The sequence below is a fragment of the Thamnophis elegans genome, chromosome 6 (genome assembly GCF_009769535.1).
Source record: "Thamnophis elegans isolate rThaEle1 chromosome 6, rThaEle1.pri, whole genome shotgun sequence".
In the NCBI taxonomy this organism is placed as follows: Eukaryota; Metazoa; Chordata; class Lepidosauria; order Squamata; family Colubridae; genus Thamnophis; species Thamnophis elegans.
The window spans coordinates 58435074-58459948 of NC_045546.1; the positions used below are offsets into that span (position 1 = coordinate 58435074).

The 24875-nt window shown below is 36.4% G+C and overlaps 1 protein-coding gene across 5 annotated transcripts in view; it reads right to left on the minus strand.

Moving 5' to 3' along the window:
• KDM6A (lysine demethylase 6A) overlaps positions 1 to 24875 on the minus strand; it is a 266555-nt gene that overhangs the window by 184987 nt on the left and 56693 nt on the right. For 4 of the 5 annotated variants that reach the window (XM_032219796.1, XM_032219794.1, XM_032219798.1 and 1 more), the window contains exons 3-4: positions 16748 to 16856; positions 1186 to 1235 (exon numbers count right to left, since the gene is read on the minus strand). The exons of the other annotated variant lie outside the window; for it this stretch is intronic. In XM_032219796.1, coding sequence (XP_032075687.1) covers positions 1186 to 1235; positions 16748 to 16856 — 159 coding nt within the window. The remainder of the gene's footprint in view (positions 1 to 1185; positions 1236 to 16747; positions 16857 to 24875) is intronic. 5 annotated transcript variants of the gene reach the window in all.

Genomic DNA, 24875 nt, shown 5'->3' on the forward strand with positions numbered 1-24875 from the left:
CAACGTCAACTGGCCATGCCCACTGCCCCACCTCCCTGCTGCTCTTAACTAGGGCTCATTTCGGGGGGGCTTATATTGCAAGCAGCATGAAAAATTAGGCAAGGGCTTATTTTCGGGGAAACATAGAATCTTTTCCTTCATGCCATCACTCTGCTGAACACCTAATACTCAGAGTACTGACATGTCTAAGTATATTTACCATAATGTATGGCTGTAGTAGCATTATTATTCTTTCCATCTTCTTTACTACCCCCTCTTATTAGTATCGTTATTATTGTTGTTGTTGCTTTGCATGTACACTGAGAACTTTCTGTGTTGAACACAAATTTTCTGTGTGTGAAATCACACTTGGTTTTTCAATAAAATTGAAATGACAAACACTATCAATATCATACCAAGCTAAACTAAGTCAATCATCTCCACAATTTGTCAATACTGATGTTTTAGGAGACTTGGAATAGTTAGACAAATTCATGGAAAACTAAACTAACAATAAGCATGTAACTGCTTTTGTATTCAAATACAGTGTCATTATTGATAATTACTAGAGAACACTGCAGGAAAAGATTAATACAGGCAATCCTCAACTTACACCACAATTGAGCCCAAAATTTATGTTGCTAAGTGAGAAATTTATTTAACTTTTTTGCCCCAGCTTTTACAACTTTTCTTGCCACATTTGTTAAGTGAATCACTGTAGTTGTTAAATTAGTAACATGGTTGTTAAGTGAATCTGGTTTCCCCATTGACTTTGCTTGTCATAAGGTTGCAAAAGTGGATCACATGACTCCAGGAACTGCAACCATCATAAATATGAGTCAGTTGTCAAGCATCCAAATGTAAATCATATGATCATGCAGATACTGCAATGGTAATGTGAAAAACTGTCATATGTCATTATTTTCAGTGCTTTTTCAGTGATTTTCAATCTCTAAATGAACTGTTGTAAGTTGATGACTACCTGTACACTCAAGTATCTGCTTGGCGACTATGAGAAACAGGATGCTGAACTAAACTGGAATCTAGTAGTGATGTTGCTATCTTCTTAACATGGAAATTTTAGCCATGATAAATATCAGTGTAAACAATAATTAACAATAACCACTGTGGAAATAATAATATAAATATTAAATATTCATTTATAAAATAAAATAAAAATTGCTGATAATTTAAATCTATACAGACCTTCCAGTAGTCAGATTGTAAACTGTAGTACCTCTGGTATGCAGATAATGCTGAAATAGAAAAAAATATTTATGAGAAAACAATACAAACTATAGGAAGTATAGCATCATGCCTCACCTTAACTGGTCAATATATTTAATAAAAAATATTCTGACTATATAAATGAAGTTACTGCATGGGAGAAACAGAAATAAAATCATATAACAATTTATATAGAATTTCAGCAAAATTGTTATGGATATAATTTATGTGCACTTATTCATACTCACATGCATTTACCAATTTTATTTAAACAATATGTGATCTTAGTGAGTATACATTTGCCTAATAGTCAAAAGTCTCATAGGTTCATATAAATTATGAAATTTTTAACTCATACACCAAAGTATTCATGTAAGAACATTTTTTGTGATTAAAAAAGCCACACTTTTTATGTTAAGAGACATACCAAATGGGTAATACCAGAGACCCATACGTATTTATTCACCTTAAAATGCTATTAAATATTTTAATAGCAATTTTGTAAAATTGCAGTGCTTTTTTGAAAAGCCTGAATGGACACAGACAGAAGCAGCAGAGGAATACAATCATCTGGGTGGCAAGCTGGGTGGCAAAAAAAATTAATGGATGAAATAATAGGAAAGATAGGCTGGGAAGGAGCAGGATGTTGTAGGAAACTAGTACTTGGGAACTAGACAGAGGAAAGAGAAAATGTGAAAGTAAAGATAAAGAATTGGAGGAAAAGGAAGTGGGGAAAGTAGGGTGGGAAATATTATACAGGAATATTGAGGGAACGTAGCCCAGGAAAAGTAAAAAAGTAGAAATCAGAAGCAAAGGAAAAGCTGTGAGACAGCTCCAAAACTAAAGAACACAAGAAAAGTAGGACTAAAGAGATTTTTAAAAGTTGAGGGGAAACAGGGGAACATAAACAGCCCATATTCAATACTTTTGTAGGCTTTTTTATTTTTCTGTAATAGAAGTTTTAGAAATATTAAAGAGTAAAAGCCCCATATTATTTTTTAAAAAAAGACTCCAAACAAGTCAACATTCAAGCTTCAATTTATACAAAATACTGTAAGAGAGGTAAGGTACCAATGAAGAAACTACTGCTCTTCAGATTGCTACCTATCTCAAATTTGCTAAAGACCACTTTGATCAGACTTCTGAAACCAAATTCTGGACAGATTGGTTGAAAAATTATCTTTCTGGCATTGATGAGAAACATTATCTTTATAGAGAATGAAATGATGCATTTCAACCAAAAAAAAATCCCAATTATGAAATGTAGTGATGGATATATCATGGTTTGGGACTGCTCTTCAAGCATCAGGAGAAATGGCTTGCAATAGTTATCGGAACAAGTGAATTAATTGTGTTAACAACTGAATTGAATTAAGCTGAAACTTAAATGAATCTGGTGATATAGCATAAAATTATTCAGATAATATTACAGTAAAATGACTGAAACAAAAGAATTTTTTAATAAAGATTTTTTATTTTTGTTACATAGACAACATATACACACAATAGAGAAACAAAAACAAAAAAAAGAAGAAAAAAAACACACAAAACAAAAAAAAACCATCATCACCTACAGCATGTCGTTTGGTTACAGGTGTTTTAACATTTATCATTCTTATACATTAATTATTTCATTTAATAGGTTATAATTTAGTATCATTTCTTATTCCCCTACCTGTGGCAATCCATCTCAACTACATTTCCCCCCACACACACACCGTATCTCTCTGTTATATATATATTTAATACACACAATAATTAAAACACACACACACACACACACAAAAGAAAAAAACAAAAAGAAAAAAAACCATCATTACATATAGCATGTCGTTTGGTTACAGGTGTTTTAACATCCACATCCTCGAATAATATTTACCATCTCAGATTTTTCATCTAGTATAACTAAATACCTCACTTTCATTCTACAATATATATTCACAATTCAAAAGAATTGTGCATTTTAGAACAATTGAGTTAAAGTTCTAGCCTTACCCAAAGTGAAATGTTACAATGTCAACTGAAGTGAGAAGTTCATAAAAGAAAGTTCGAGAGTCAATGAATTTAAACCAATGTCTCCAAGCTAATATGCAGGATTAATCAGAAGGTACAGTAAACATTTGTTTTCTTACTATTAAAAGAGGTGTTGCCAGTTGTTAAATCTAAAACTTCACGTTTTGCACAATGGGCTTCACATATGCAGTACAAACCTGATAAGGTATTTATTTTGTGATTGTGTGTGTGTGTGTGTGTGTGTGTGTGCATATGTGTGAAAGACTACATATGTTTTTATACATTTATATTTAATACATTTTTGTTTATTAACTATTTATAATATTAAAAGGATATATTGTTTCTGATTTAACGTTTTAACAACCTAAGTTTCATTAGGTAAAATGAAACATATTGTCTATTTTATTATTGGAATCTCGTATCAGATAGCCTAGCTCAGGAGTGTCAAACTCGATTTCACCGAGGGCCACATCAGGGTTGCGTTTGACCTCAGGTGGGCGGCTGGCCACGGTTGGTGTGGTCCACTTGACTGTAGAGGTTATACAAAGGTTATGTACAGACATGTGCAGCGAACTGGCATGATCTCAGTAACCGGTTACCTCAACATCTATGACCTCACCTAATTAGTAGAACCAGTCAATGCCAGGAACTATTGTGCTATGTGAAGCCTTTACCTTGGCTGGGATGTTCTTAGAAATTGACAAGGAGAATAAGTCAATAAGATGCTGTTGCTATCTATGCTCTTGCTTTGCTTGTTAAAACTGTACAAAAGCCAAATAAACTCTGCATAAGGCAGACAGACATTTTGGATACCTGCTGTGATGGATTTCTGAGACCAACACCCGAAGCAAGGACAAGGACACCCTACGGGGGAGCAACCACCAATATACTTACCTCCTATCTGGAACAGACCCCAAGGTGCATCAATCGTCCTACGGGGCCCCTCAGAGGTAAATATGGGTTGCAATCTGTCTCGCCAGCAGCAATTACATGTACAAAAACTTAGCTTCTTGTTACAGAAGTCAAGTGGTGCAACACCTGAGACAGAGATAAGGAAGCTGGTTGGTGAGATAGGGAAACATTGTCTTTGGTATCCCGAACAAGCTTCGTTTACATGACTGGGAAAACATAGGAAAAACTTTACTTCTTGAACCCAGGGCTCCAGTACAGATATTACAGCTATGGTTTCAGTGCCATCATGCAGTGGAAAAATTTGGCTCTAAAGTTTTGGCAGGACAACAATTGACCACAAAACCTTTGCCTGATTATGATCAGATCAAAATTATTCCCCCCAAATCATCTTTAATTGGACTTTCAGCTCATGGAGAGGTTAATTCTTCTGCTTCTCCACGGTCAGAGAACAATTAGCAATAGAGGAGGGGGATATAAGATATATGTTTTCTGTCTGTTCATCTAATGCACAAGTTCAGGAAATAATTGGCTTAAAGGATTGTTCTTCTTCTATCCCTCTCTGCCCCCCGATTAGGAAAAGTTTGTTTATACTGTGCCTGTTTCTGGCAAGCCTCAGCAAGCCTCCTCTAATATCAGGCAGAAGGCTACTGAGCTGTATCCTGATTTTATTAACAGACTGCAGGATGCTTTAAGATGATAGACAATTCTGAGGCTCAGATGAAGTTGTTGATGAAATTAGCAAAGGAAAATGCTACTTTCAAATGACGAAGGGCAATCATTGGTCTTGGGAACAATTCTGATTTGGCAGATGATTAAAGCATGTCAAGATATAGGAACAGCCTCTTGTGAAACTAATTTATTGGCGGCTGCTTTATTGCAAGGCAGCAAGCCTCAAGGAAAGTTTTATAACTGTGGTACACCTTCTCATTTTAAAAGGAAATGTCAAAATCTGGCGGGGGGGGGGGTATGTTTGCAGTCTCTCACAGGCCTTTCCATCAAGGGTCAAAAGCAAAAGCAAAATGTCCACAAAGTTATTTCGTTGGTTGATTTACACATTTACTTAGTTCTTTGTGTCAGATTTATGTTGCAGAATTGAATCCTTTTCATAAGGGTTATCCATCCACTTCGTTAAATCATTATATGAATATTTTAATTGGAGCCCCAAAGATACAACCTAATTGGCTTTCAGAAATGCAAAATGATTTAAGTGTCTATGGATTATAAATTGATCCAGAAAAATACAACTGCATAAAATGTTGCAATCTTTTTTTGCCCCGTTTTTTCTTTAACTGTAAAAGAAAGTATTTTGCTAATTAATTTACGGCAGTTGCTGGGGACCCTTACTTAGGGTCATGCGTATTTTCCTTTGCCAGCATGTATACTTAGTTTTTTATTTGATTTACTGACCAAAGGATATAAGCCCAAAGATTTGATTCCTTCTGTGCTTGCTACAGTTGAGAAAATTAATGATGTTTTGAGCATTTAGTTTGTAGACCGTATTTCTTTTAGAGACTGTTAGCTAACTCTTTTGATGTTTTCTAAATTGCTTACAGGAGTGTTATCTGTATTAGAAGACAAAAAGACCCTATCCCAAAATGTTTTAACCTTGGGACGTACCCAAGCTTGTTGTAGAATTGGACTGATTTGATTAATATTATTCTTCCTATTCCAAAATCTGATTTTCAATTTTATTTTCAAAATAACTTATCTCTTCAGTGTGCTTTAACTGACTTTGTGGGTTGTATTGCATATCATTTGCCTAAATATCTTCAGCTTGCGTGTTTAATGATTTCTTCTTTACCTGTTCATCTATTACTTTCATTTTCTCTGCTTTTGCAAGCTTTTATTGTTTTTTCAGATGGAGGGCGAACAAGAGGAGCAATTGTTTACAAGGACTCTCATGATAATACCTGGAAAGTTTCCTACCCTGCAATACAGCTGTCCCTGCAACGCTCAGAATTGTTTGCTGCTATTTTAACTTGCTAAACCTTTTCTTAACACGGCTTTTTAACTTATTTTTAATCTTCCAGGTGCTTACATCACACCCAGGATTGATTCTAATCTTATGGCTTTGTTCTTAATTTTGCAGCAATTATTATAAGACCGAAAGCATTTATATTTTGTTTCTCATATATGTAGTTATTTGTTTCTTCCTGGACCGCTCTCTGAAGGTACCATTCAAGCAGATGCTGCTATCTTAAGTTTTACCTACTCTCTTTTCAGATCCATTTTTTAACTACCGTATTTATCGGCGTATAACACGCACCGGCGTATAACACGCATCCCCCATTTTAACACAAAAATTTGAGTAAAAATTTTTTTCATTAAAAATAAATGACTTGGAAGCTCGGAACTTAATGTTGGATTAAAATTTATAACATTAGAACATGAATTATAACATTAACTCCTCAACATAAAGTGCCTTCCTTCCTTCCCTCCCTCCCATCCCTTTCTTTATGTTTTCTTCATGCTTTCTTTCTTTTTCCTCTGCTCTTTTTAAATCCCCCCCCCTTCTTCTCCTCCTCTACATTTAGGTTGGATTAGTTTGTACAATGGTCATCAAACTTCTGAAGTAAAAATAAATAAATAAATCATATTTAAGAAGAAGAAGAAAAAGGAAGACGTTTTTAGTTAAGTCAAACGTTTTAATAAAAGTTTCATCTTTTAAGATTTGTCCAACACATCCAATTGTAACCTTAACAGTAAAGAATATCACCCCAGCTGCTAAAGGTTCAACCAGTCTGAGAACCATTGAAAAGACAACAGTGCAAAATCCAAAAGACACAACTTCCTCACCGCCATTGCTTTGGTACCAAATCTTTGAGGAAGGGGCTCCAGAAAGAAGGAGGAGGAGGAGGAGGAGGAGGAGGAGGAGGAGGGAACTAAAGAGAGCTTTTACCGAGTCTGCGCCCCACAGCCAGGACTGTCCTGGCGCCCCTCAAGCCGCGTTTCTTCCCCGCAAAGCCCTTCGGGCAACCCGAGAGTTCCGCTTGACGCCAGAAGGGCTTTGCAGGAAGAAACGCGGCGTTTCTTCCTGCAAAGCCCTTCTGGCGTCAAGCGGAACTCTCGGGTTGCCCGAAGGGCTTTGCGGGGAAGAAACGCGGCTTGAGGGGCGCAAGGACAGTCCTGGCTGTGGGGCGCAGACTCGGTAAAAGCTCTCTTTAGTTCCCTCCTCCTCCCCCTCCTTCCACAGTCTGTGTGACGCTGCCGCCAGGCTGAGAGCTGCCGCTGAAACAAGTTTGGGAAGGTCCTTTGCAGGCAGCCAGTTCTAGCTGCCTGCAAAGGACTTCCCCACGTTTGCTTTGAAAGAAACCTCTGCGCGGGAGTTAGAAACCTCTGCGCGGGGGTTTCTTGCGGCCGCGCACCTTAGAGGGAACAGTGGACCCGGCGTATAACGCGCAGTATCGGCGTATAACACGCAGGCAGGGTTTCAGCTTACAATTTTAGTTTTAAAACTGCGTGTTATACGCCGATAAATACGGTACTTTTTTTTTCACCAGAATGCCAGGGGGCTGACACAAGCTTGCCATATTCCACTCGACCAGACCAAGCAGAGTTAATCCCCCTGGTTTGGCCTCTAATCCCTATGGCAAATGGATGTCACCTATGTTCCCACTCTGGCTCCCTGGAAGTATATTCATTTATCTATTGTTACCTATTCAGGAGTGCTTTGGGCCACATCTCAACCAGGATAAACAGTTAATTATGTTATTTCTCATCTTTTTTCAGCCATTACTGCCTTAGGCAAACCTTCCTCTTTAAAAACTGACAATAGCCTATTTTTCATTGGCCTTTTTGCAATTTTGTACCACTTGGAACATTGTTCTTTTTTTTTTTTTAAATAAATGTTTTTTTAATTTTAATTTGAAACAGGTACAGCATCTTTCTTTACATCTGTAGAAAATGTGTCAATCAATTACAGATAAATTTTGGTACATCTCCTCCACAGTCAACCAACATAACTCATATTAACTCAAGCATTATTATATATCCATTTTCATTTAACTGTAATTATTATTTAGAGATATTAATAAAAGTAATAATCTTGAACAATACCTGCCCACACCGGTGGGAAAAGAAAAAATCAAAAAGAAAAGGCAAAATAAAATAAAATAAAAATAATACAAAAAAAAGACAAAAACGACAAGGGACAAGGCAGGAAAACAAAACAAAACACAGGTATCTATTATAAAAAAGAAGAAGTATATCAACTGGTTACAACATGCTTTGGTGCTTCTCTTCCATTAACTCATATTAATTCAAATATCTTAACTCAAATATTTACCATATCAACATCATTATACCTCTAGTTTTAATTACCTATGGTTATTTAAACATCCTTCATCCTTAGCTATGCCAAAGAATTAATCCATAACACATGCTGACATTTCATTTACTTACTTGTAAAATCCTCTATTATCATCAAATCCTCATGTCCTATTTTAGCTGAACATCCATAATATTTAATTATATCATATATCATAACATTTTCCCAGTATTGATTAACATTTGATTGTATGTATTTTATTTAGTTTTTTAATAGTGATAATTATTGTAATTAATACTCTTTATGTATAATCCAAAAATGTTTTCTCATATCCAATTGTTATTTATCATATCAACTCCACATTATATACATTACTATCAATATCAATTATTATTCAGCTATATCTGTTACAAAAAAGAGCAATTAGGTTTAGCTAGTTTTCAATTGTATGCTTCAATCTATCAGCCAGTTCCAAATTATATACATTACTATCCATATCAGTCATTATTCAGCTATATCTATTACAAATTAAGGTAATCAGATTTAGCTAATTTTAAATTGCGTTCTTCCATCTGTCAGCCTGTGTCTCTCCAATAGCAAAATCTTCTCAAACCAATTGCCACGCGTTGGATAAATTTACCAAATGTTTTTATAAGCAAGTCCAAACAAAGATATCTTCGCACCTTTTGGCTCTGAATGTCGGTGATGAAATAATAATGTTGTCCCGGGCTTGTAAAACTTTTCAAATTGACTTTAATTCTCAGGGGTGGAGTTTTCATTTCTCTTACACTCTGTAAATGAATCTTCTTTATAGCTCCCCCCCTCCTTTCTTCCTCTGAGATAGACCAGACGCTATTTCTCACATTTTCCATTTGTATTTCAGGAACATTCAAACATTCAACAATCTCAGTTTTTCCTTCATATTTTAAAGTCAGATGATCCAATTTTCTTTCCAATCTCTGAAAAGAGTCAAAAAGCTCTCAACATGTGGAAAAAAGAATCTGGAGTGAAACCTTAGACGCCATGATGTGTCGCAGTTAAAAATTACAAGCAAAAACACGCTGGAAACTGTGCAATCTTATCTGATCGTAAACACAGCCAAGTAATAAAAATGTCAAATCGTGAAGGGCTAATTAGTAGAGAGTAAACTTTACGATCCACTTAGAGAGAATCAGAGGGGGGGGATGTCGAAGAGTTCCTTGAAGCGTTTAAGAAATAAAGTAGCCACCAGCCATAAATCCATAAAAAAGAGACCAATTCGCCGCTAGATTCTTCTATTCTTTGGTTTCAATTAGCTTAGGCTTTTAGTGCGGACAGTCTCTCTTGAATAATAAAATCAGCTTACCAGATGACATCACTTCTGCCATTCTTAGGGGCAACCTGCAGTTTCATTTAGCACGCAGCTAATCCAGAAAGAAATTGGCAAGAGGGGTTAATACCCCCCCCCAGAGACTTTGCGAACGTCTCTGAGGTCACTGGGTCTCCCCTCACCTTTCACTGTCGTCTCCGGGACAGCTAGGGTTCAAAAACCCGTCCAAAAATCCTTCGGTATAGAGGAATTTCAGGAATAGCCTGAAACTCCATCTTCTCACTGCTAAGCCCCGCCTTCTTCCTCCCACTTGGAACATTGTTCTAATTCATGGGTTATCCTATAATTCCACAGGTCAAGCCATTGTGGAACGTGCTAATCGATCCTTTACGGACTGTTTTCCCAAATAAATAAAAAAGGAGGGCTCTTGGGCTCTCGGGTACCCAATCAATCAATTTGTTCAATTTGTTCAATTTGGCATGGGTAACACAACAGGGTAAAAAAAGTTTTGCCTCACCCTCTAGTGAAGACGTCAGGCCCTGGAGCAGTGGGGAGGAGCAAAGGGAGTCTAGTGGGATGAGGATATGCTGTGCTTGCTTCTACAGGATCTTTGTGGATTCTAGCACATTGTGTTAGTCCAGCTAAGGATGTCATGGTACCAGTCCCCAAATCCGGTTCCAGAAATGGCCAAGACGACTCTACAGACAGCACAGCGGCCAATACAATCTTGTTGGACCAGCCACCCAGTGATGTGAAAAACCTGACCACCAAAGCGCAACACATGGAACAAATCTCTGAGAACTTATGTGCTACCATCTTTGCAGTTTTAACTGTCACTTCCTTAGTCATCATTTGTTTATGTTATCGTTAATTGCTGCCATTTAGCAACAGTGGCTGTCATCTCACCCAACATTCACTTGAACAGCGATTGAAGCAAAACCTATGGATGCAGCTAGCTAATATCGCACAAACTGATGCTTTTGCTTATTTGAATTATATGACATAGAAAATTTGTTTTCTATATGTTTGGTTCCTGTTTGTATCCTCTCTGCAGTAATTCAAAACTTCACTGGTTTGAGTAGATTGCTATTGAATGAAAACTTTAACTATAAGGCTATATCTAGTTGGGGGTTGATTGCCTATGATCCACCCTGTTGTGGCCCAGCAGGAGCCGTTGGAGCTGCCGACAGACTCCGATAGCGAGGGACCCTATGAGACAGCTCTGGAAGATGTGGAGGACCGTGGGCAGGGTTCAGACTCCGAGCAAGGACTAGAGAGGCTGGTTGGCCACCAGAGGCACCTGAGCATGGAACAGCGGTGAAAGCCAAAGGGAGTTTGTCCCTGATGTCAGGCACTGGAGCAGTGGTGAAGATGTCAGGCCCTGGAGCAGTGGGAGGAGCAAAGGGAGTTGGTCCCGGACGCCAGGCAAAGAAGGGCGGAGAAGCGCAGGCAGCAATTACGGAGACATAGAAGATAATCAGGCCCAGGTGGTTGTGATTAGGCTCCTCCCAAGAGACTAAATAAGAAGAGATTTTGGGAGGAGACCTTTTGCAGGACACAACCATTTTACTAAGCTGGAGAAGCTCTCTTGTGTGTATCTCTTATCTGTGGGAATCTGTGGGAGTCTGGTTGCTGCCAAGTCACAGAGTATTACTGTGAATAAAGCGTGGCTAACAGTAATCGTGTCCGTGGTGACTCACCGTACGGAGGGGGGTCAGAACACACCCCCTGATGCAATTGCTTTGTATATCCTGATAGTAACAGTTCTTGAGAATATAACGTGTGCAAAAGTAATTAATTGTACATCTTTCAAGTAAAAAACCTCACTGTTCATATTAGTTCACCTGCTTTAAATTGTACAGCTTTTGAGCAGACTTCTTCATCCCATAAGGATGGTTCTTTACATATGTTCAAGAAACTTTTAATTATATTCCTGCTAATATTAGTGAAGCACAGTGTTGTTTCAGCTGGTTAATTCCTGTTTTGCTTTCCAAACAGCAACTTCATTCAAGCCGTTCTCGACACGGAGTCACACTAGACAGCATTTGTGACACTGAGATAGCTTTTAATAAAGTAGAATATGTAGCATTGGCTATATTTATAGTGGGTGTGCGAGGGCTTGTTGCTCGTGCTTATTTTAATATTAATGCTGTTGCATGTAATTTGGCAAAAACAATTACTGCTACTTTTTTTAGCTATTTTAGTAATTAATGTGTTGTTTTTAATCTTTCAGATGAATCAAGAAGGATTAAACTAAAGTCAATGCAAGACAAGCAAGGAGAGGGGAGGCTTAGCATACCAAATTGGGATTTATATACATCAGCAGTACAATAACATTGGTGAAGACTGGATAGAGCTAAAGAAAAAAAGAATTTTGACCTTAGAAGGCCATGACCTGCAGACAGGCTGGCATACATTCCTATGGGATGATAAAAATAAACGCACAAATACTTTCAAAATCATTTAATCAGAAGAGCGTTATTGCAAAAATAGCTCAAAATCAAAAAAATCCACTATGTGAAAATCCCAATTGGCTATCACCGACAGAAAGGAACGACTCACCCAAATTTTACAGATTGGAACAAAATCCTAAGATACAGAGACTTAATTGATAGACAGGGAAATTTAAAACCAATTGAAGAATTGGCAGATCAGTACATGGAAAGCTGACTGGCTAACTTACCCCAAATCAAAACTATCAGTTGCATACAAGGAAAACCAGTACAAAACGTTTTACAGATGGCACCGGGCACCAACAAGGTTAGCTAAATTTTAACAAATACCTCCCAAAATGCTGGAAATGCGAATCAATACACGGAACATATTACCATTTATGGTGGACCTGTGAGGAGGCAAAAAATTTTTGGAAAGGATCAAAAATTGGCTGGAGGCAATAACAGGGTTAAAATAGAATGGAAGCCTGAAGTTTTTTATTAGGAATATGTCTGTGAAATACAAAAAAGAAATCCAGTATTTAATACTAATATAATTACGGCGACAAGATTGCCTTTGCCAAAAACAATTGCCTTTGGAAAACAAATTAATCCCAAGAAGAAGATGAAATAATAGAAAGATTTGGACTGTGCCGAAGTGGATAAATTAACTAAAGAAATCCAGGGAAAGGAAAAATCAGAATTCTACCAGATATAGGCTAAATGATATAGGTGGATGGAGGAAAAAAACAAAAATCAATTGAAAGAATATAACAAAACTCAAAAGAATAGTTATGTGTAAAATAAGAGGGTTAAGAATGGTGAAATCCAAATGACATACAATAGAAGGGAAAATAATATAAGGTGATCGGTATCGATTTATGATTTTCTATTATAAAAAACAGGAAGTTCCTGTTTGTACTGTATTGTATAAATGTGGTGTACGTCCTAACTTTTGTGTGTGTATTTTACGTTTGTTGATAAAAATCTTAAAAAAAAAAAAAAACAACCATCCAGCAACAGCTCAATATTTTACACAATTTGGCCTCTGATTGAAAATTGATACTTTAGGATCTTAGTGGGAAAGCTTTGGGCTTGGTTGCCCACAGACTTATTGGGAAACATCCTACGTTATTTAATCATCATTTGGGTCTTCCCTCCCTTTGAAATATATATGTATCAGAGCTTTTTGTCTAAAACCCCCTTCCACACTGCCTCAAGGTCAAGTATATGCCCTGTATAAGCTATTGTAAGGATGTTCTTCTTTTGATTATGATTCTTTTATTAACCCCTCTTATGATGCCTTGTCTAACAAAATAAAAAAAGAGTGAGAGGTAGAGGTTATACAAAGTTATGTACAGACATGTGCAGCAAACTGCCATGATCTCAGTAACCGGTTACCTCAACATCTATGACCTCACCTATTAGTAGAACAGTCAATGCCAGGAACTATTGTGTTATGTGAGCCTTTACCTTGGCTGGGATGTTCTTAGAGATTGACAAGGAGAATAAGTCCATAAGATGCTGTTGCTATCTATGCTCTTGCTTTGCTCGTGTAAAACTGTATAAAGCCAAATAAACTCTGCGTAAGGCCGACAGACATTTTGGATACCTACTGTGATGGATTTCTGAGACCAACACTGACGTCACTTGTGTCGAAGCCACATGTGCTTCTTCATGAGAAAACAGGCTTTGAGCGCTCTTCTCAGAGGAAACAGGCTTCTGAGCTCCGTTTCATCTGCAACAGCCTCCTGCAAACCCTCAGCAGCAAAAACGGAGCTCCATTTTCGCGTGGCAAAGGTAGCGCGGGCCAGTTCTTTACTGTTTCCAGGGTGTCGCCGCGGGCCAGATCTAAGCACCCTGTGGGCTAATCCATCCCAAGGGCCTTGAGTTTGACACAATCATACTTTAGTAACAGCAGGATACCAAAAATGTTTTGTCACTTGCTTTATGCTGCACAGTTAATACATGGTCAGTTTTTCTAGAATCATTATAATATTTTATGGCCCTCCTATCAATATAATTCCAAGGTAGAAAGTAGAATTATCGACAGCATTATTAAATGACAATCCAGTATTTTCTAATTAGCAGCAGATTGAGAGATTTCAGAGGTAGCTTTTAGATTAGGAAATGTAATTTACATAAAATAACATAAGCATAGATAAGATATATGTTTAATTACATATGAAACTATTAAAATGTATATCAGAAAGCATGAATTGTGTCATCTAGCTTGTTCTCTATATCCATATGTTAGCAATAGTTGCTAATTATGAAAGAACCAAGGGATGGGCTTGAAGAAAAACTTTTAAATGAGTGCAATCTCGAAAGAAAAATTATTTTTCTAAGTGATATGAATGGAATATACAGAGTAATTGGCCATTCGAAGATTCTAGCATGTGATTTTTTTTGGTGAGTAGCTGCTTTAAAAATGTTTATGTCAGTTTAAGCATTAACCTACACGCAAACACATGGCAAAGGAATATACCTAAAAGCACAATAGAACCGATTGTTTATTATGAAAGAAACAGTGATGATGAGAGATTCTGAATTTGAGACATAGCATTTTGGGTAATACCAGAAATGAATCTTTGGGTGGAAACAAAGGAGAAGAGGCAATGTGAAAGGAGAAATGATAGCTGAAATGGAATGAATGAGTGCTGGTAACAATGTGTCCTTGACTGGTTCAATGTATTTATATGTAAGGAATGCCCATGGTAACATTAAAAATATGCGTGTTGGAGATATAAAAATACATATAATTCTGCATGTAGACAATAGGTTGTTGTTAAAAAAGCTCATATAATTTGCATCAAGTACAAGTAATCCTCGGTTTACGAATGGAATGGGCAGACTCCATTCCATTCGTAAACCGAGGATTCAAGGGAATGAATCTCGTACCTTTAAAGGGATCACTGCCGTCATTAAGTGCACATGAGATATTTCAGGGTGGGGAAGGTCATAGGGGAGCCTACCAATGGAACAGGCCACCTGCCTAAGAGTACCCAAGGACTCCCCGATCCATTGAAATACCTCACACTGCCCACAATTGCTTCCCCATACCACCTGCCACACAGGGGCTCCTTACCTTGTGAAGATCTAGCAAACAGTCTTCTCTCCAGCCTCATGTGCCTTTCTGCAGTTCCGTTTGGGCCTCCGCATGCCTCGCCCCAGCATGGCCAAAATAGAGCTGAGGGGGGGTGGTCTGCCCCTTCAAGGCTCCATTCAGCCCTCCACGGTCCTCCCCCAGCTTGTTGCAGGCTTAAATGGAGCCTCCAGGGGCCGGATGCCATCCACCAATGCCATTCAGCCTTCCGTGGGCTTCTCCTGGCCCGTTACAAAGTGAACTGGAGCCTCTGGGGGCTGGGCCCTGGAAGCTCCATTTTGGCCTGCAACAGTCCGGGGAAGCCCACAGAGGGCCGAATGGAGCCTCAGTGGACAAGATCCGGCCCAAGAAGGCTCGGATCTGGCCCCCCCGGAGGCTCCATTTTGGCCTGCAACGGGCCAGGGGAGGCCTCTGGAAAGTTGAATAGGATTTCTGAGGGGTAAATCCACCCCTTAGAAGCTCCATTTCAGCCAGCAAGTGTCAGGCGAGGCGTCTGGACACCCGAACGGAGCTTCTGAGGGGTGGATCTGCCCCTCAGAAGCTCCATTTTGGCCAGAAACATGAGGACAAATGTTGCAGAGTCTCTGCAGTTGTTCGTAAGGGCAAACAACTGCCATGGTGCTGCAAGATTCATAGTTTTGGTCCTTGTTTGGAAACGCTAGGGGGCACTGATCACATAACTTCGAACATTCGCTAAGGGAACCCTTGTAACCCAGGGATTACCTGTATTAGACTGTATGATAGAGTGAGGAGTATGCATTTGAAATTTTAAGGCACTAAGTATTGCAAGTTATACATGTATGACAAAAATTAGAGGAAATAGATAAATTTGCTTGTCCTAGTTGAATTTTTAGATCATAAAATGAATGGGAAAAAAATGTAAGATATGCAAATACTGTTAGAAATGTAGTTGATGCTACATAGTCTATGGCAAGGAATGAATGTTGAAACAAACAAAAATTGATTATGCTTCTCCCTACTTCATTAACAGAGACAGATATGTCAAGAGAAATACAGAAAGGAACAGATTAATTTAAAGATTAAAATATCAATGACTAGATATGAACAAATAGAGATAGAAAACAAGTAACCGGTAGAAAAGAAATAAGGTTATTTGATCTACACCTATAAGGAATAACTGATCACTAAAAATAAATGAAGAGGAAATGAGTTCAGAGAAATGAAAGATTGAGAAAGTTGCGGTTTAGGGGATTATTGGAAAAAAAGTTAGTATGTAAATGGACATGATAGAAGCAAGAATGGTTTGCATGGATAGAAAGATGTAGAGAAGAACAATGAATGGTACTGGTTTAAAATGAATTTGGTTGGGTTTTATTTTATCTCCTTCCTTTAATTTCTTTTCCCTGTTATTACTTTTCTATGTATTTTGTATAATGTTGCCTCTCCAAAAAAAGGGGGGGAAATGTAAGTACTGTACTATATATGTAGTACTGATCTAGGATTCTGAGTGGAAAATACTAAATAAATTATAATAGACTTACCTTTTGGATAATCTTCCAATAAAAGGTTGAAGTGACCTAACTGGCAAAAGAAATCTGATTCAACTTTTCCTTCTGCTTTTAATATTAACGATTCATAGCAGCCAACAGCCTGGAAAAAAAAAGGATATTCTTTAGAAATATACTATTGATAATATATATACTTTAAAATTGACTTTTGTTGCAAAGCTAAGAAGCAATCCAATATTTTGCCATCTTACATAATATTAGTTTTTATTTTAGGGAAATGCATATGTCCTTATTTTACTGCTATGATGATACAATTGTTTAATTTGCATAATTTTCATTCTGAATAAAATAACCTAATCATATATCTTTCAATAATTATTAAATATTAAGATGATAGTTTAGTTTAATACATTAAGGTATTAGTCACTTGTCTATAAGAACAATTCTGCTGTAGCAGAAATTATAAATGAAGGAGTAAATCTTATTTTAGCATTAAATACCACACCGTTCTGGCATAACATATTTTATGAAACTAGAAAAAATGATTTTTAAATAAACTAGCTTCAGATCCATGTACCTGAAAGGTATCTTTTTATAAGCCATATCAAAAACTGTAAGAAAAACAGCTTGGTAAAATATTGTAATTAGGTTCATTTGCCATTCAAATTTGTAAAAAATTAGATGAGAATGAAGAACAAAGAATTGGGAGGAAAAAACATCAGTATTTCTGTGCAGTAGCATTCCTAAGTCTACATTCTGAATATTCTACCTCCATTTGCTAATTATAGAATATGTTACATTGTATGTACCTTATTAATTAGGAAACATTTTTGTTTGCAAGAAAAAAATGCTATAATAATATGGGCATGAAGCAAAATTTACAATGGCATTCACTTGGCTTTCTTTCTTCTTTCTTTCTTTTCTTTCTTTCTTTCTTTCTTTCTTTCTTTCTTCTTTCTTTCTTTCTTTCTAGTATGCTTTTTGGGCAAATTTATTCAGATCACTGACCAGTTGTTATTATTGTTGTTGGTTTTGTATTTTCTTGCATGCATCTTATATTTGATTAAAAGCAATAAAGGTGATTTTTCCATAAATATATGGAAAATAGGGGAAAATGCTGTAGATATCAATCCTTTGTATTAAAACTGTGGGACCTAGGCTTGAAGAAAATAAGCTGGCAATATCAACAGTTACATCTAAGAAAACAAAGAAGCAAATGCCTGAAGAAGCATTACCGCACAGATTAAAATATGTGAACACCTTATACTGCTCTATCATCTATTTGCTTTGTGAGCACTAAACTGAATACTGTCTGCCTTATGACAAAATTTTCATATGAAAAATAAGCTGCCTATCTTCAAAGTGAAATCAAATATCACATTTGACAAAAATACTTCAATGCTGAAAAGTATTTGCAATACAATAATCAGATTAAAGATAAAAAAAATCACCAGTCTACATCTGTAATTATACTAAACTATAGTCAAACCTATGGTCTGAGGTTTCTGAATCATCTTGCCATAGCTGAAGGTTAGCAATTTGAATGTTCAGATTTAATTTCAATAATTACCAATTACCTCACCCTTGAAATAAACTGAAGTATATTAGTTTGGTAAGAAGAAGCAGAAGTGTAATTGTCTGGTTTTTACATTGAGCATTGATAAGAGAGAAATTGTTTTTGTTTTTTTGCTATTGTAAATACAGTTTTTAAATCTACTGAGAACAAGCATATGGCCTAGAGGACATATACACCCGACAAAGTAATTCTTGAATAGTCTTTGAAACCTGTTTTTTATCTTGCAGCTGTAATACTGCAGAACAGATAAACTGATTGGGGTTTTAATGAAGTACAATGTGAGAATTAATTATTTTAATTTTAAAATGTATCTATCAATCTATTTATTAAATTTAGAAGACCTCCCAACTCCCATCCAAGATCCTGGTGACATGGGTGGGAGTTGGAATTCTGATAGCGGGACTAATAAAACAAGCAAGATGAGTATATGTCCAGTAAAAAAAGTTCATGTTAGCAAACAGAACCCTAAAAGGGACTCAATGCCTATCCAAACCCTCAGCGAAATTCAAGGACTTTCAAGAATTTTCAGAGTGGAAACCTTACAACTTGGAGAATGGGGCAAGTTTCTGTTATAGGAAATGGTCCCAACAAATGGCATTGTTCAAATTAATAGGACTCCAAAGGCATCCTTTCTGTCTAATTGTACAGGACATGCAGAAATGTAGACAGTCACTCAGATAAGTAGTTCAATGCCATGAACAGCTTTATAAATGGCAACTAGCATTCTAATATGCACCCAGAAGCCAAATGGTAAGCAAGAGTTATTTGGGCACATTGAGGCATTACTGCCTGTGTTGTTGCAGTCTGAACAGTTTTAACTTCTAGTGTTCAAGAGCAACCTCACTCAGAGCACACTGCAACACTATATTGTGAGATGGTTGCACATTAAAAGTGTCCTAGATGAAATTCAAAATTACAGGCCAATTTCATTATAAACTCTGATTATAAAATATTTGCAGCAATTATGGCAGGAATAATTAAACAGGTTTTAAATGAACGAATACATCCGGACCAAAATGGATTTCTACCCCACAAACACATTAAAAATAATACGAGAATCATCTTAGACATAATAGAGTATTACGAGGTGCATCCAGAAAAGCAAATGGTACTGGTTTTATTTGATGCACAAAAAGCATTTGACAACGTAATCTGGAAATTTATAACACTATTGAACGAGATGAAATTCAGAGAAAAATTTATAAAAATGATGGAAGAATTTTATAACACTTAGACAGCCAAAGTTCTGATGGAGATCTAACAGAAAAGATTGAAATTAAAAAGGAGTCAGACAGGATGCCTCCTTTCTCCTTTGCTCTTTATATTAACTTTGGAAATTTTACTAAATGAAATTCGGAAAGACCAGGGAATAAAAGGTTTAAGACTCAAAAATGAAGAATATAAGACCCAAGCCCATGCTGATGACTTAGTATTTGTTCTAGAGGACCCATTAGAATCCAGCCTGAAATTAATTCAAAAATTAGAAGAATATGGCGAAGTGGCAGGACTAAAGATCAATAAAGACAAACAAAAATGATAACCAAGAACATGACAAAAAGCAAGAAGAGGAACTGGAAGTAGCAACCAGAATGCAAACAACTAAGAAAGTGAAATACTTGGGGAAGTGTTGGAAAATGTTCCACAATTAAAGACGATAATCATAATAATTAGTGATACAAATAAAGAAGATTTAGGAAAATTGGAAAAATATTCAGTTATCACTCATGGGATGTATAGCGACAATTAAAATGAATATTTTACCAAGAATCCTATTCCTATTGCAAGCTGCACCTATTAATCCAGGTAAAAAATTCTTTCAAGAATTAAATAAAATAACCGCTAGGTTCAATTGGCAGGGACGAAAACCAAGGATTAACTAAAGTCAATGCAAGACAGCAAGGAGAGGGGAGGCTTAGCCTTACCAAATTGGGATTTATACGCATCAGCAGTAACAATAACATTGGTGAAGGATTGGATAGAGCTAAAGAATAAAAGAATTTTGACCTTAGAAGGCCATGATCTGCAAGCAGGCTAGCATACATTCCTGTGGGATGATAAAATAAAATGGACAAATACTTTCAAAATCATTTAATCAGAAGAGCGTTATTGCATAAATGGCTCAAATCAAAAAAATCCACTATGTGAAACTCCTGAATTGGCTATCACCGACAGAAAGGACGACTCACCCAAATTGTACAGATTGGAACAAATCCTAAGACTTAATTGATAGACAGGGAAATTAAAAACAATTGAAGAATTGCAGATCAGAACATGAAAGTTGACTGGCTAACTTACCTCCAAATCAAAACTAATTACAATAAAGATACTAATTATATGACATTGAAACAGAACCACATGAATTGGATAAAATTATTCAAAGGCTCAGATAGAAAGATGATAGGGAGAATATATAAATTCCTCCTGAAGTATAAATGGAAGAGGAAATTGTGATAGAACAAATGATAAAATGGGCGCAGAACTTTGGCTATAATATTGAATTATACAAATGGGAAAAATTTGGGGGAATAACTTAAAAATGATACTATCAGTTGCATACAAGGAAAACCAGTACAAAATGGTTTACAGATGGCACCTGGCACCAACAAGGTTAGCTAAAATCTTAACAAAGACCTCCCCAAAATGTTGGAAATGCGAATCAATACACGGAACATATTACCATTTATGGTGGACCTGTGAGGAGGCTAAAAAATTTGGAAAAGGATCAAAAATTGGCTGGAGGCAATAACAGGGGTTAAAATAGAATGGAAACCTGAAGTTTTTTTATTAGGAATAATGTCTGCAAAATACAAAAAATAAATCCAGAATTTAATACTACATATAATTACGGCGGCAAGGATTGCCTTTGCCCAGAACTGGAAAAACAAATTAATTCCAAGCGAAGATGAAATAATAAGAAAGGTTATGGACTGTGCCGAAATGGACAAACTAGCTAAAGAAATCCAGAGAAAAGAAGAATCAGAATTCTACCAGATATGGGATAATGGTATAGGTGGATGGAGGAAAGAAACAAAAATCAATGAACGAATATAACAAAACTCAAAAAATAATAGTTATGAGTAAAATAAGAGGGTTAAGAATGGTGAAATCCAAATGAAATACAATAGAAGGGGAAATAATATAAGGTGAGTGGTATCAATTGATAATTGCTATTATAAAGAACAGGAAGTTCCTGTTCGTATTGTATTGTATAATGTGATGCACGTCTAAATTTTGTGTGTGTGTATTTTACATGTTTATTAATAAAATCTTTTTTTTTAAAAAAGTGTCCTAGATGGATCAGTGCACAGCTTTCTTGGCCACAGCTTTTATTTTTTATTTATTTAAAGAGCCGAGGTGGCGCAGTGGTTAGGGTTGCAGTACTGCAGCCACTTCAGCTGACTGTGATCTGCAGTTCAGCGGTTCAAATCTCACCGGCTCAAGGTCGACTCAGCCTTCCATCCTTCCGAGGTGGGTGAAATGAGGACCCAGACTGTGGGGGCAAGTTGCTGACTCAATTTGCTAAAAAATCTGTAAACCGCTTAGAGAGGGCTGAAAGCCCTATGAAGCGGTATATAAGTCTAATAAATAAATAAATAATTAATTAATATTTGCTCTTTAACTAGTATTTCATCAAGGACTGAAATTTTAGGGCTGCTGAATACCCACAGCTGTCTGACCTTGCCAGGGTTGACCCTGAGTAAACTTCTCCTCCTTCAGACCGCTCAGCCTCTTAACACTGATAGAAGATATACCATTGTGCATTGTGATGATACCAGCTACCAAACTGACAAAAGACTTTCCAAATGGTTTTATAGAGATGTTAAACATAAAGGGTGAGAGTGTCAAGCCCTGAGGCATCCCAGGTAGGGGACTCTGGCTTGACTTCCAGTTGAACATCGACTGGAACTACCCAAACAAAAAGGACCATCACTGCAACACTATGATGCCTCATGAAACCATTACCTCCCTAAAAAATTGACACTACCACTTGAACTCAATCTTACCCCTCAAATGTAGAAATTACAGAATCCTCTAAAATGTAAATTATGTAAACTCCTTCAATCAGGATTCATGCCTAAGCATGGAATCAGAATAACACTGGCCAAAGTTGTTGACTGCTGATAATCTGCTAACCAAGCCAGGTGCTCTATAAAATGGAAATAGGGCCAACGGTGCTCTATAAATGGAAATAGGGCCAACCGAGTCTCTTACCACTTCTGCAAGGAAGTAGTTAAGTCAAAATAGGAGTCAAGTTCTCACATCACTCCAACACTTATCAAGAGGCCTGGCAGAGTCCACACAGGGCCACTGGAAGGAGAGGCCTCTGCGAAATGTAAGCACCCAATAAATTTATTTTTTGTTAAGTTTCACAGAGTTGTCAAACTGCTTCGGCAAATTTTGACCAGAAAAAGAATGAGTCTTTGCCACCTCTGTCTTAAATAATGTTAAGTAAAAAATCATTACCAATATTAACATCTGAAACAAGTAAATACTACAGTACATAGAAAACCTCCTCTAGATGGTAAGAGACATTAATTTTAGAAATTAATTTTAAAGTTAGTATACATACATATTTTACTATCTACCAAATTATTACGTAAAAAAATAAAATTTAAAATTGACTTTAAAATAATTGGAACACTTTAATTCTGCTAGTGGCCAGAATATGTCATTTTAAAAGCAACTTAGGAGTATTTCTAGAAGAAAGATATTTGAAGCCCTTGCTTAATACAGCAAATCTCTTCTGACTAATTAAAACAAGCAAGAAGCAGTAAGGAACAGTTTTATAAGTGTCCGACCAAAAGATCTCAGCTATCAAATTCTCTAACTAAAACTGAATTCACTCATCATTTGACTAATAAGATACAAATTATAAGAAGGCCAGTGAACATTTGGAGCAATACATGGTGCTCCAAATTACAAAGTGAATGAATTTTTCATTCTTTGCTATTAAATAAGCTATAAAAAGCTATAGCATTATTTATTCAGGAAGAAAAGCTCCCATCAATGTCATTTGCCTTTCATGTCATAGTTTGAGAACACATTTGCAAATTATGAATGTAACAAATGCATATTTTCCATTAGATGAATAGGAATTCGAAGGGGAAAAACTCAATGAATATCATAAAAACTATCAAGAGCAAAAGGCCAGAAATAAGTTTAATTCCAATTAAACTGACTTATTACTATTGATGCCTATGCATAGAAATCTACTCAACAAATGGTTAACATTACTTTGGCACTAGATAAAGGTAAATGGAATTCAGGAGGGTTGGACTTAATCCATTTGTGGCTACAGAGAAACTATTAGACTGATTAATCTTTGACTCCACCCCAGGTTCTGCCACTCCTTCTCCTACAAAACCTCCTGAAAGTATGTTTAAATTATTATCATTGTTTGCCTCATTTAATCTTATTCTGTGACTCACTGCGCTCTGCTAAAAAGTACAAGCCAAATGACCTGAACTGTAAATAAATTATGGTACTAGAAAAAGTACCTTTAAATAACAATCAACAGGAACATCTGCGATCTCAAATGCCATCTTCTTAACTCTCCTACCTTCATGCTTCCCAAATTTGTACATCATGGCTAATCATAGTTAATATAGTTAATATAAAGATAATATATTAAAAAAAACATTTCAATTCATGCTCTCATAGTCTTATTTGTCATTTAATAACTATAATTGATCTTTCTAATAATGATGTGGATAATGTCTGAATTGATGCTATATTTTGCTCACTATTGCACTATTATGGATAAATGGACCTTACTGTGTATAAAAAGAACACATAAAGGAGTTGTGTCATAACTTATTTATTTAGTTTCCAAGCAGCTTTAAATTAGGCAAGGAAACACAAGGAACTGAAAGAGGACTTTTCAGAGATAATATATACAGTAACTAAATATTCTCCTCACAGGGCAATTTCATTGTACAGGCTAATGTCTGGATTGTTCTCACAATTTAGATCTTCAAAGTAAACTTCAGCCATTAATGCCTTGGGCTGAGAAAAAACAACCCCAATGATTACGTGCTCATTGAAATTACCAACTTTACATCAGAACATATTTAAAAAAACAGAAAATGGATTCATTTCTCTCTAATGCAAATATTATATAGGAAACTTTCTATTCCATTTCTTTGAAACCAGATAAGTACATTTATTTTTGCAATTATACAAAAATATTGAATCATCTCCATAATTTCAACTTATACTTAACAGTAATAACTGCTAAATGAAAACTATAAATTGAGAGTACATTATGTACAGTTGCAAGGATGCGAGGGTTGTTCAGAATATTCATGAGTGATAAACAGAGTAGTCATAAACCGCATAATTTCCATGCACAAGAAATATAACATTAATTGAAAAGTTAGTGCTTACTTGCTTTAATACAATTTCCCCCAAAATAAGGTCTATCCCAAAAATAAGCCCTATCGTGTTTTTATGCATGTGCCTAAGCCCTACCTCCAAATAAGCCCTACTTAAGAGTCTGCACAGCCCAGCTGGCCACCCATTCGGTCTGGTTGATTGATGTGGGTCTTTGCTGCCACATTGTCTGTCAGAAGGCAGACATGGCAC